The following is a 13303-nucleotide window of genomic DNA, read 5'->3' as shown; positions in this document are numbered from 1 at the left end:
TTATGTCAGTGTATAAAAGTTATGCCCATGTAATTGTAACTCCTCTATACGGTATTCTCACAATAATAAAAAAAAAGTTATGTCAGGATTTTAAACTAAATCTTGTCTATTCTGCCAGTATTACAAACTTTGAGAGGTCATTTGCTCTTATCCTTTCTTTTACAAGTAAAATAAAGTTCACTACTGTACTGTAAGAAAAAAAAGAGCTATTTTAATGAGAATAAAAATGAAGCTTTTTGAAAATGTTGGTATGTATACTAGCTTATCTCTAAAGTTCAGAAGGAAAGATGGGAAAGGTGATTACTTAGGAGACCAGAGAAACAATCAAAACGGTCAGAATTAGTACCTCTATGAACATTTATACAATTAACTTGTCTATAATAAAACTATATTTCCTAACAAGAAAAATATTCCACATCTTCCCCTCTAAAAGAATCAGAACTGACATAAACTTTGCTTTAGATTTTTCTAATATCTACAGTCAAATCACTGTAGCCTGAGGGATATAATAAGTACCCATTAAAAACATACCTTGTAAACCTGATATGATAGCCCTCTGTTCCAAAAACAGTTGCTAGAGAAATATTACACTTACAAAATTACACTCAGAAATGTCAAGCAACACAGTTAAGGTTGAAGTTCTGCTTAATTTCATTCCCTAGGGTAAATGTATTAGTGCCTCTGTACAAGAAGCTTGATAATTCAATATTCTCTATATACTTTCTGACATTTCTGGTCTTCATTTTTCAAATTTATGCACCTAAATAAAGAATGTGTCTAGCAACTGTGATAGCTTCCTGCCTAAAGCAACATATTTACATGTGTCCTTATAAAGCTATCAGAACAAACTTTTTGCTGATATATACAAAATGGCATGGCAATAGAAATCTTTTATGGAGCATACAAGATTTTTCTGAATATACCTAAGACATAGAATTTCTTGCTTAAAGAAAAAAAAGACACAACTAACCTTGAACAAGGTCTTTCTTTTATTTATGCTTAAAACATATACTTTTAAAGAAATCTACAAAACCAGTGCTATTTACCTCCATTTACATACAATATATATGTAAAAAGGATAATATAACAAGGGATTTATATATGAGAACTATTTATACTACACTAATCTAGTACTTAAAAGTTTTCTAGTACATTACACTGAAGAGGGAAAGGACTTACTGAAATTAAAATATAAACTTAGCTAGGAAAAGGGTCACCCCACAATATGAACATCAAATAATAACACTTTTGATAGTTAAATGATTCATGAATTGGTTTCCCCACTGAACTCAGTCACTAAATGGCAAAGACAAACTCATATTCAAAATTTAACCCTAGCCTGCACCCAAAGGCTTGAAATGAACCATTTAGAACTTCTCAGGTCATCTATAATGTTCTTCAGAAATAACTTAATGAAAAAGTGCCTTTCATTTGCAATTATGTATGGTCCTCAAAGTTTATTTTAAAAATTAGCATATTTATTTATGGCTTGCTGCATCAAATATATAGCAGGTGACTTAGTAAATGTTTACTTGGTGGTTGGAGTATTAGTAGTTATTATTCAATCAATGCGAAAATTCAAATCAGAAAGTTATTATTCAATCAATGCAAAAATTCAAATCAGAAAGAACATTTAAAACGTTACTAATCCAATCAAGAAGTCTATGAGAAACACTCTGTACAACACCTTAATAATAGAAAGAAAACTATTGTTTTTAGTCTATGAGGTTTATAGTAGGCCAGAAACAAAAGGACAGACTACCACTTTAAAGTAAGAAATGGGAAGACAGTCAGAAATACTACGAGAAAAACCAATGAATCTAGTAATATCTGATAAGTAAACTGAAAAGGAAGCTTTATGACAATATAATAAAGTGAAACAAATAACAAGTTAACCATCAAAGATTTAAGATATGATTTCAATCTAACTATATTTCTTAAAACTTAATCTTTTTGATATTTTAGCTATTCAATCATTCAAAAGAACTCTTTTTATTCTTATAAGAGCCAATAATAATTATTACATTTCTGTATAGATAATAAAGACAAGATAGTCAAAATTAGCTCTTGTTGAAGAAATAGCTAAATACACATAAACTATATACACATAAAATATAGCTCATGTCAGATAATAACAAATATAAGAAGAAAAATAAATCAGGAGAAGAACAAGAGCAAAAAAGGGCAAAGGCTAAGAGAGAAGACTGAAGACTTTTAAAAAAATACAGTGGTCTAGGATGTTCTCCATTAGTAATGTTCTACCTGAGGGAAGTAAAGAAGACATGGGAAATAACAAGTGAATTCCTAAAAGGTTCCTTATGCAATCTTACAAAATTAGTCAGTTACTCACCTTTTTATGAAGTTCTGATGATTTTTCTTCAAACTCTTCTAATTTTGCTTGATCTATGCAAACATCTAAAATTACAGTAATAATTTACAAGTCATTATAACATGTCTATATAAAATAACTATAAAAATTCTTCCAAAATGTTAGATATATCTGGTAAAATAAACAAAATGGAGAAATATCAGAAATATTAGAAAACATAAAAAAAAGTAGTTGGGTACATGACTGTAAATGTGACTACTTAGGAGGTAAAAAATGGGAGCATTATGGTTTGAGACAAGTCTGGACTAAAAAAGTGCACAATGCCTCTTTCTCAGTCCATAGCTAGGCATAGCAGCAAACACCTATCATCCCAACTACATGAGAGACTGAGATGACTGTAGTTCCAGGACTGCTTGGGAAGAAAATCAGACCAGAAAGAAAATATGCCAGTTTGGGTGGAAGAAGCTGGACATGATAACGCACATCTAAATCCTAGCTAAAACAGAAAGCCTAAAATAGGTAGGTCACATTCAAAGCACATGGTGCAAACCTGGGTTCTGGTGGCTTACACCCATAACCCTAACTACTCAGAAAGCTAATAATTGAGGATGAGAATTCAGTCTGGCAGGGACAAGAAAGTCTGTGATACTCTTGTTTCCAATTAACAAAAAAAAAGCTGGATGTGGAGCTGTAGTGCCAGTGGTAAAGTATCAGCCTTCCACAAACTAGGTAAGGGACAGTGCCCAGGCCCCTGATTTTCAGTACTGGCACAAAAGATAAAGAAACAAAATAAAATCTTAAAACATAATCAGCATGAAAAAAAGGTGGTAGTTGTGTCTAACATATCCTTAGTTCAAATCTCAGTACCACTAAAATGAAGAAAAGGAAAAGGAAAAGAAGTAAAGGGAAAAGGAAGAGAAAAAGGAAAAGAGAAAGAAAAATATTTAAATTTAAGCTATCAGGCTAGAGGAAAAATTCCCATTTTACCATACTTTTTAAAGGTTTCTGTCATTAATCAACAAATATTTTAACAGCTAATGAAATGATGGCATTCTATCCAAAAAACAGGGAAAAGTAATAAACATAAAATTAGAGAGAGAGAGAAAAAAAAAGAAAGTGGTAGAGCATCAACCTAGCAAGTACAGGCCAAATTCAAGCCTCAGTCCTGCCATACACTCACACACCCAAAATTAAAAGTCTTAATTACAATTCACAGCAAACACCAAAGAAGCTATAATTTTGAAACATTCTTCTATCTAACAACAGAAGCATACTTTGGAAACTTTGCTGGTGAAAAATCAGACAATATGTATTCAATTTTTAAAAAACATTTTCTCTAACCCAGCAATTCAATATTTCAAGACATCCTCTTTGAACCCAAAAAACTCATTAAAATAATAGTTTAGGTTATGAATAAATACTCATCTATAATGATCTGGCTATATATTAACACAAGATGGACTATTAGAAGAAACAACTCATAAGGAATTACCACACTATATCTTATGTCTTCTTTTACTGAAGAAAACTAACATATGAATGTGGTTTTAAGATTCTTTACAGAAAAGCTTATACTGAAAGGAAAATGTCAAATTGTTGCATTTCCTCAATGCAGTCCCACTTCTTATGTATGTTTCATGACCATACTGGTAGTATGTGTACTACATTACTTCATAAATAAACTCTCACCTAATGGCCACAAACCTATGCCTCAGAAAGTATGAGCCAGGTTCCATGTTCTATGCACTTAACTTAGAGATTTATAACCTATAATTTTTAATTATGACCTATAATTTTGCTTTACTTCTTTTCTCCCTGAACCTAGAGCATTGCATAGAAGAGGAGGGCTCTGGTACAAAATGATCAACAACCTATTCAATGGATTCTGATCTACAAGATGGGCCAAAAACATAATTATTATCTGAGAAAGAAAAGATAAATTCAAAGTGAAGTTCCTATTTTCCTAGATTATCAACATCCCTTCAACCCCTTTCATAAAAAAGAGGAACTGAACACAGAAACTAAATGCAATCTCCTATAGTTCCTTCAATTGTTCTGTTGTTTAGCTTCTTAATTAAAACTAAATGTGCAATGTTCTTTCTTTGATTTGTCTCTTTAACAAGTAACTTCTGGATATGAAAAATGTTCTTGTCTGTGTAATCCTACATTTCAACCATTTTAGTAAAATGGTTGTCTATAGAACACTAAATATTTAACCATCTGATTCCTCTTACAGAGACAGGCTCTTCCAAGTCTCCACTATAAAATATTAGATTATCTGTGTCCTACAGTTTCTAAGACTTTTCTCTACTTACCAATGTCACATATTCTTCTCATCTATTCATATAAATATAGTAACATTCTCTCCTACATTTAAGTGTAAGAGTTAATTCTAAACTTCATACTCAGAATAATTAGCTTACTAAAATTACGTAAAGATCTGTCAATTTTGCAAGCAATATTCAAAGATAATGTTTCCTTTTCAACAGTTCCATGACAAAAACCGAGATTGGGGATAGAGGCATAGCACAGTTGGTAGAGCATTAGCCAATGAGTGAAAGCAGCAGGTACAGAGTTCAAGTCCCAGGTTCAGAAAAAAAATGGAAAACATACAAAATAAAACACAGGGCTACTCAAGAAAAGAAATTCCTAGTTTCCATATGGAATATTTTTACCATAATAGTCAAAAATCATTCCACAAGAAGCCATATACTATTTACCAGTAACCCCTATGTACATCACCTTTATAATAAGAATAAAGAATTTTTTGCATCATTCCACATTTTAGTTGGCTATATATTTAGTGTATTTTTTTTCTCAATTTCTGTGTTCACTTTCCTACCCTCAGGATCTTCTAATTGTTTGTCAGCACTGAAAATCAGCATGTTCTATATCAATATCACTAATATTAACCAGTCTCTTATTCATTCACTATACAGTCCACTGTCCATTGGTTTAGAACAGAGATCAACAGTGGGATTGAATAGCCTTTTCAAATCATTATGCACAGTCTGAGGTAACAACAACATTTAACAATGGTACATCTTAGTTACAGTGGAATTACACCTATCAATGAACATTCTATACTATGTTACTTTTAAGTTGGTGAACTCAAGTGTACATCTTTGGAAGTATTACAGGGACGATACAGAATTCAATGGAAAAAGGGTGAAAAAAATACAGCAGTGGAGATCATGGACACTGATGAATGCTAACTATACAACTCCTGGGTAGAGATGAGAGAGAAGGACTTGGAAAGAGTGAGGGAATAGAAGATATTGTAGAAGGGGCTGGGAAGGTGACTCAGGGTAGAGTGCTTGCCTTGCATGCCTGAGGCCCTGGGTTCGATTCCCCAGCACCACATAAGCAAAAAGAAAAAAAGCCAGAAGTGGCGCTATGGCTCAAGAGGTAGAGCGCTGGCCTTGAGCTGACGAGCTGAGGGACAGCACCCAGGCCCAGAGTTCAGGCCCCACACCCGGACCCAAAAAAAAAAAAAAAAAAAAGGAAGATACTGTAGAAAAAGAAATGTACTCATTACCTGACTCATGTAATTGTAATCCTTCTGTACATCACTTCTAAAATAACAATATAGTAAATTAATAATAAAAACCAGATTTTCTATCAATGGAGTTTTCAATGGTCATTTGGAAAGGAGTAGTTTGCTGAGAACAGCACATCTTCCAAATGTTGACACATCTCTATATATAATATCAATATAATCATAGAGGTTAATCTCTCCACTAACCTACTCAGGGGGAAAAAAATAGTATTGAGAAGCTGTCAAGCTGATAGCAGTGGATATGTTTTCAAAAACCCCAATTTCCACTTAGGAGATCTAATTTTCTCATTGGCAACAAATTTTGTCAGTCATTCAAAGTATAGGCTCACTTCATTTTATTTTTAAGAAAGTGTGTTCTAAATATGGAAGATAAAGTAGCCAGTTTGTATGACAATCTTTCAAATAAGAAAGAAATTTTCAAAGCCAGTTTTTTAACAATTCCAAGCACCGGAAAAGCTTTTTTATTGTACTTCAGTAGCAAAAGTACTTCATGCACATATTCCATTGGTTAACAAAGAATGTTAAAAAGATATACTCAAGAAAAACATTTGACAAAATTAATATTCTTTTCTTTTTTCACAGTCCTGGGCATTGTCCCTGAACTGTTTAGCTCAAAGCTAGCACTCTACCACTTTGAGCCACAGCATCACCTCCAGTTTTCTGGTGGTTTGTAGGGGATAAGAATGTCACAGGGGTGGGCTGGGAACGTGGCTCAGTGGTAGAGCGCTTGCCTTGCATGCATGAGGCCCTCGGTTTGATTCCTCAGCACCACATAAGCAAAAAGAAAAAAAAGCAGGAAGTGGCGCTGGGGCTCAAGTGGTAGAGCGCTAGCCTTGAGCTGAATTGATGAGGGTCAGCACCCAGGCCGAGAGTTCAGGCCCCACGACCAGACCCAAAAGAAAAGAATGTCACAGGGCTGGGAAGGTGGCTCAGTGGTAGAGTACTTGCTTTGCATGCATGAGAAACCACATACACAGAAAAAGCCGCAAGTGGTGCTGTGGTTCAAGTGGTAGAATGCAAGACTTGAGCTAAAGAGCTGAGCACTAAGGCCCAGAGTTCAGCCCCACAATAAAAAAAAAAAAAAGGGTGTCACAACCTTGCCTGCCAGGCTGGCTTTGGGCCATGATCCTCAGATCTGTCTCTAGGCTTGAACCACCCCTTGGTAATCAGCTAAAACTGATATTCTTAAGACTGCAAATGAAATTCTTAAAACTTGGCAGTTTTTATTTATTCTGAAAATAAAGAACACCACCTCAGAATAATGCTACAATTTTATAAACCATTGTTGTCTAAAAACAGTGTAAATCATTGAATCCTAAGGAAAAAGCTTTAGTATCAATATGAAAACAATCTAGGCTAATCCATTAAATAAAAAAAAATAGCTATTTCCATTTAAGGAACAGAGAAAAACTCACCTACAAATTGACTTAAATCTAAATCTAGTCTTTTTCGATAGGTAAAGTCTGGATCCATTCCATCTCTGTGCAATACAATCTGGGAGACACATTCATCAATTAATTTGAAGTACTGCTGTCTAAAACAAAAGAAAAAAGGCAGATTAATCATAGTCAATTTCCTTATAATGAGGTTCAAGATATGTTTTACAAACTTTAAGGAAATATACCATGCTTTAAGATTATTTTTGCTTTAAGATTATTTTTCTAATAAAAGCCAAACGCTTATAGAATTCTTTGGCATTATGACAATAAATTAAAGTGGTTATATTTTAAAAGTTGTCATACAGAGATGAGCATTCCACCATGCCGAACAAATACAGCTTCCGCTGTATTCACGCAATCCAAATCTAAAAGATATTTTCTAAGTTCTATTGAGGGTATATAAGATCATACACTATACTGTTTACAGAACATTTGTTGAATTGTATTAAAAATTGATACTGAAACCCAATGCCCATAATCCTAGCTACTCAGAGGCTGAGATCTGAGGATCTCTTTTCTAAGCAAGCACAGATAAACCTACAAGATTCTTATTATTTGGAATTAACCAGCAAAAAGTCAGAAGTGGAGCTGAAGCTAGCGTACTAGAAGACCAACAGTAAGCAAAAAACTAAGAGACAGATGAAACCTGGATTTAAGCTCAACTACTAGCATATAAACAAAACAAAACTTCTGATGCTCAAAATTGTATGGTGCCAACTTAATAGTTCTTTCTCAAAAGAAAACAGAAAAATAATAGAAATATTCAAAAATGAAAATTTAAGGTTTTAAAATTTTTAAAAACCTAACAATGTAAGCCATTTGAAAACTCATGTTAGTCATGCGCAAATAGCTCACACCTGCAATCCTAGCTATTCAGGAGGCTGAGATCTGAGGATCATGGTTCAAAGCCGGCTCAGGCAGGAAAGTTTGTGACACTTTTATCTCCAATTAACCACCAGAAAACTGGAAGTGGTGCTGTGAGTGACTCAAGTGGTACAGTGCTAGCCTTGAGTTGAAGAGTTCAAGGGCTCAGGAACAGCACCTAGGCCCACAGATCAAGCCCTACAACTAATTAAAAAAACAAATCATGTTAATAAATTATTCTATACCTCTCCATATTCAAGAGTTCAATATTGCCTTAAGTGAGATTTCATTCAAAAACTCTTTCAGGCCCACAGACTGGGAGAAGATCTTCACTAGCTATACAACAGACAAGGGCCTAATATCTAAAAAAAATAGTTAGAACTCAAAAAATTAAGTCACCCAAAAACAAATCCTCAAAGAAGCAACCGCCCGATTAATAAGTGCGCTAAAGACTTGAAGAGAGACTTCTCTGAAGAGGAAATAAGAATGGCCAATAGACACATGAAGAAATGCTCAGCTTCTCTGGCCATAAAAGAAATGCAAATCAAAACAACACTGAGATTCCAACTCACCCCAGTTAGAATGGCTATAATAAAAAAAAATCTACTAATGAAAGAAGCTGGAGGGGATGTAGCCAAAAGGGAATCATACTGCACAGTTGGTGGGAGTGTAAACTTGTCCAACCACTCTGGAAATCATTATGGATGTTCCTCAAAAGACTCCACATAGAGTTCCCCCATGACCCAGCAATCCCACTTCTGGGCATTTACCCAAACAATCACAAACAAGGCCATACTAAAGCTACCAGCACAACAATATTTACTGCAGCATTACTCACCATAGCTAAGATATGGAACCAACGCAGAAGCCCCTCAGTAGATGGGTGGATCAAGAAAATGTGGTACATATATACAATGGAATTCTAAGCTTCCATTGAAAGAACACCACCACCCCATTTGTCAGGAAATAGAAAGACTTGGAAAAAAAATCATATTAAGTGAAGTTACCCAGTCCCAAAGAAATTTAGGTCCCAGTTTCCCTTATTTGCAATAATTAGTATACATATAATCTTATCTGATAAGCTGAAAAGCTCAAAAAATATGAACAAACACCCATATAAGAGGATGCTAAGTGAAATGAACCCCAAGATATGGACACAAGAGGTCTACCTATATTATTATTGCTTTAAGTATACCATGTGATGTTATTATTATTTCTTGTTGTTTCTTTGTATGTCTTTCCCTATGGCATATCCCCTGCTGTCATTATACTCGATTTTGGTACACAGCATCTGGTATATATACATATGTCTAATCTTGGGAGAGGAAGGGTAATAACAAAACACTGAAACAAGGACACAGGATGATCCATTGCAACAAAGGTACCCATAGGACAGTATATCAGAAACAAACTTTACAACTTCAGGCAGCAGGGGAGGAAGGATAGGAGATGGGGGAGGGAAAAGATAGTGGGACAACAACAAGGAAGGAAAGGGGTAACAATGATTGACAAGTAATGTACTCATTGCCATGTAACTGTAAACCCTCTGTACAGCATCTTAACAATAATATAATAAGATAAAATAAAAAATAAAATTATACACTTCAAAAAAGAAAAAAACCCAGAGGCAAAAGTACCAAAGAATATGTATCTCCGACTGGGAAGGTGGATCAGTGATAGAGTGCTTGCCTTGCCTTCATGAGAACCTAAGTTCGATCCCTCAGCACCACATAAGCAGAAAAAGCTAGACATGCTGCTGGGGCTCAAGTGGTAGAGCACTAGCCTTGAGCTGAAAAGCTTAGGGATAGTGCCCAGGCCCAGAGTTCAGGCCCCACAACTCCATTCCCCTCCTCCCAAAAAAGAATATTTATCTCCAAATTCTAGAAATATTTACAAAACATATGAGCAGTATGATTGAGTTAGTAAGTTACTCAGAAGAAAATGTGAATGGCTTAATAAGAAGATGATCATAAATAGCCATTATTTCACTGATAAAATTCTATTTCAGGAAGTGGCACTGTAGCTCAACTGGTAGAACACTAGCCTGGAGCTGAAGAGCTGAGGGACAGCGCCCAGGCCCAGAGAAGAAACCCCCATGACCGACCAAAAAAAAAAAAATGCTATTTCCAAAATAGACCACATTTTAGGTCACAAAGCAAATTTGTCCAAATTCAGAAACACTGAAATTGTAACCTGTATTCTCTCAGACTATAAGGGCATAAAATTAGAACTCAACACCAAAAGCCACCAAAGAAAGTCCTGTCACACATGGACTATGAATAACACACTGTTGAATCACTCGTGGGTCATGGAAGGGATTAGAAAGGAAATTCAAATATTCATGATATTCAACAAAAATGAATACACAAATTACCAGATCCTCTGGGACACAGCAAAGGCAGTACTCAAAGGCAACTTTATAGTTCTGAGTTCCTACATCAACAAATTGGAGAAATCTGAAACCAACAATTTAATGAGACATCTGAACCTCTTTAAAAAACAGCAGCGAGCTAAAACCCCAGTCCAGGAGACAGAAAGCAATAATTAAAATTAAATCAGAATTAAACCAATTAGAATCCAAAAAACCATAGAAAGAATCAACAAAACAAAGAGTTGGTTCTTCCAAAAAATTAACAAAATTTACACACCCTTAGCAAATCTTATCAGAACACACCCAGATGAACAAACTCAGAGATGAGAATGGAAATATCACCACAGAAACAACCAAGATTCAGAACATTATAAGGGAATACTTCTCAAACCTTTATGCTAATAAGTTTCAGAACTTGGAAGAAATGGATGATTTCCCAGCAAATATCGACAGGCCAAAACTAAACCAAGACAAGTTAAACGAACTTAGCAGACCCATATCAAGCATTGAAATAGAAATATCAAGTCAGGCACTGGTGGCTCACACCTGTAATCCTAGCTACTCAGGAGGCTGAGATCTGAGGATCATGGTTCAAAGCCAGCCCCAGCAGCAAAGTGATACTCCTATCTCCAACAAACCACCAGAAAACTGGAAGTGGTGCTGTGGCTCAGCTCGCCTGGAGCTGAAGAGCTGAGGGATAGCGCCCAGTCCCAGAGTTCAAGCCCCACGACCGACAGAAAACAAAAAAACAAAAAAACAAATAGAAACATCAATAAGGGACCTCCCCTCTAAGAAAAGCCCAGGACCAGATGGATTTACAGCAGAATTCTACAAGGTCTTCAAAGCAGAACTCACACCAACACTCCTCCAACTCTTCAATGAAAATGAAAGAGAAAGCTTACTACCAAACTCTTTCTATGAAGTCATTATAGCCCACACCCCAAAAACAGGAAAAGACTTATCACGGAAAGAAAACTATAGACCCATTTCTTTGATGAACATTGATGCAAAACTTCTCAATAAAATTTTGGCCAATCAACTTCAACAATTCATCCAAAAAAATCATACACCACGATCAAACAGGATTCATTTCAGGAATGCAAAGCTGGTTCAATATATGCAAATCAATTAATATAATTCATCACATCATCAAGAGCAAGGATAAGAACCACATGGTTATTTCAATAGATGCAGAAAAAGCATTTGACAAGATCCAACACCCCTTTATGATGAAAGCTCTGGAAAAATCAGGAATCCATGGAACATTCCTCAATACAATAAAGGCTGTATATGACAAACTTACAGCCAGCGTTTTACTTAATAGTGAAAAACTAAAGCCATTTCCTTAAACTCAGAATGAGACAAGGATGTCCACTCTCTCCACTTCTCTTCAATTTAGTATTAGAATGCCTAGCTGTAGCAATAAGATGAAAACATAAAGAGGATCCAAATAGGAAAAGATGAAGTAAAACTCTCCCTCTTTGCAGATGACATGATCTTATATTTAAAGAATTCCAGACTCCACTCCCAAAGTCCTTGAGCTGATTCAAAACTTTGGCAAAATAGCAGGGTATAAAATTAACCCTCAAAAATCAATGGCTTTTCTGTATGCCAACAATAAGAAGAACAGGGTTGAAATCAGGAAAGCAACTCCATTCATAATAGCCCCACAAAAAAATGAAATACCTAGGAATTAATATAACCAGAGAAGTGAAGGGCCTCTATGATGAAAACTTTAAAAACCTGAAAAAGGAAATCAAAACAGAACTCAGAAAGTGGAAAAACCTCCCATACTCCTAGATTGGAAGGATCAACATCGTGAAAATGGCAATACTTCCCAAGGCTATCTACAAATTCAATGCCATACCTATCAATATACCAACCTCATTCTTCAAGGAAATTGAAGAGGCAATCCAAAAATTTATGTGAAACAATAAAAGACCCTGAATAGCAAACACGATCCTTAACAGAAAGAACAATGCTGGAAGAATATCGATACCAAATTTGAAACTCTACTACAAAGCCATAGTAATCCAAACAGCTTGGTATTGGCACAAGAACAGACATCAGGACCAATGAAATAGAATTGAAAACCCACAGACCTATAGCCATCAATCTTCCATAAGGGAGCTAAAAAAATAGAATGGAAGAAAGACAGCCTTTTCAGTAAATAGTCCTGGCAAAATTGGTTAATCACCTGTAGAAAACTAAAGCTAGATCCTTATATATTACGCTGCACCAGAATCAACTCTAAATGGATCAAAGACCTCGGAGTCAAAGCAGACACCCTGAAAACATTACAGGACAAAATAGGAGAACCCCTAGGTCTCCTTGGCACAGGTCCAAATTTTCTTAATAGAAACCCAAAAACCCAACAAATCAAAGAAAGACTGGATAAAATGGGATTGCATGAAATTGCAGAGCTTCTGCATGGCAAAGGACATAGCTAACAAGATCAATAGAACGCCCACAGATTGGGAGAAGATCTTCACTAGCCATACAACAGACAAGGGTCTCATATCTAAAATATACCTGGAACTTCAAAAATTAAATCACCCAACAACAAATCCTCAAAGAAACAACTGCCCAATAAATAAGTGGGCGAAAGACTTAAAGAGAAACTTCTCTGAAAAGGAAAGAAGAATGGCCAATAGACACATGATGAAGTGCTCAACCTCCCTAGCCATTAAAGCAATGCAAATCAAATAACACTGAGATGCCACCTCACCCCAGTTAGAATA

General features: G+C 35.4%; 1 protein-coding gene across 1 annotated transcript in view; it reads right to left on the bottom strand.

Annotated features, from left to right (window-relative positions):
- The window catches only part of Diaph3 (diaphanous-related formin 3), a 450644-nt gene that overhangs the window by 278055 nt on the left and 159286 nt on the right, over nt 1-13303 (bottom strand). Inside the window, exons 13-14 of the mRNA XM_013010947.1 lie at nt 7304-7422; nt 2351-2415 (exon numbers count right to left, since the gene is read on the bottom strand). Of these exons, the coding sequence (XP_012866401.1) occupies nt 2351-2415; nt 7304-7422 (184 nt within the window). The remainder of the gene's footprint in view (nt 1-2350; nt 2416-7303; nt 7423-13303) is intronic.

The sequence above is a fragment of the Dipodomys ordii genome, unplaced genomic scaffold (genome assembly GCF_000151885.1).
Source record: "Dipodomys ordii isolate 6190 unplaced genomic scaffold, Dord_2.0 Scaffold1, whole genome shotgun sequence".
Lineage (NCBI taxonomy): Eukaryota > Metazoa > Chordata > Mammalia > Rodentia > Heteromyidae > Dipodomys > Dipodomys ordii.
This window is presented reverse-complemented; position numbering and strand designations above follow the sequence as displayed.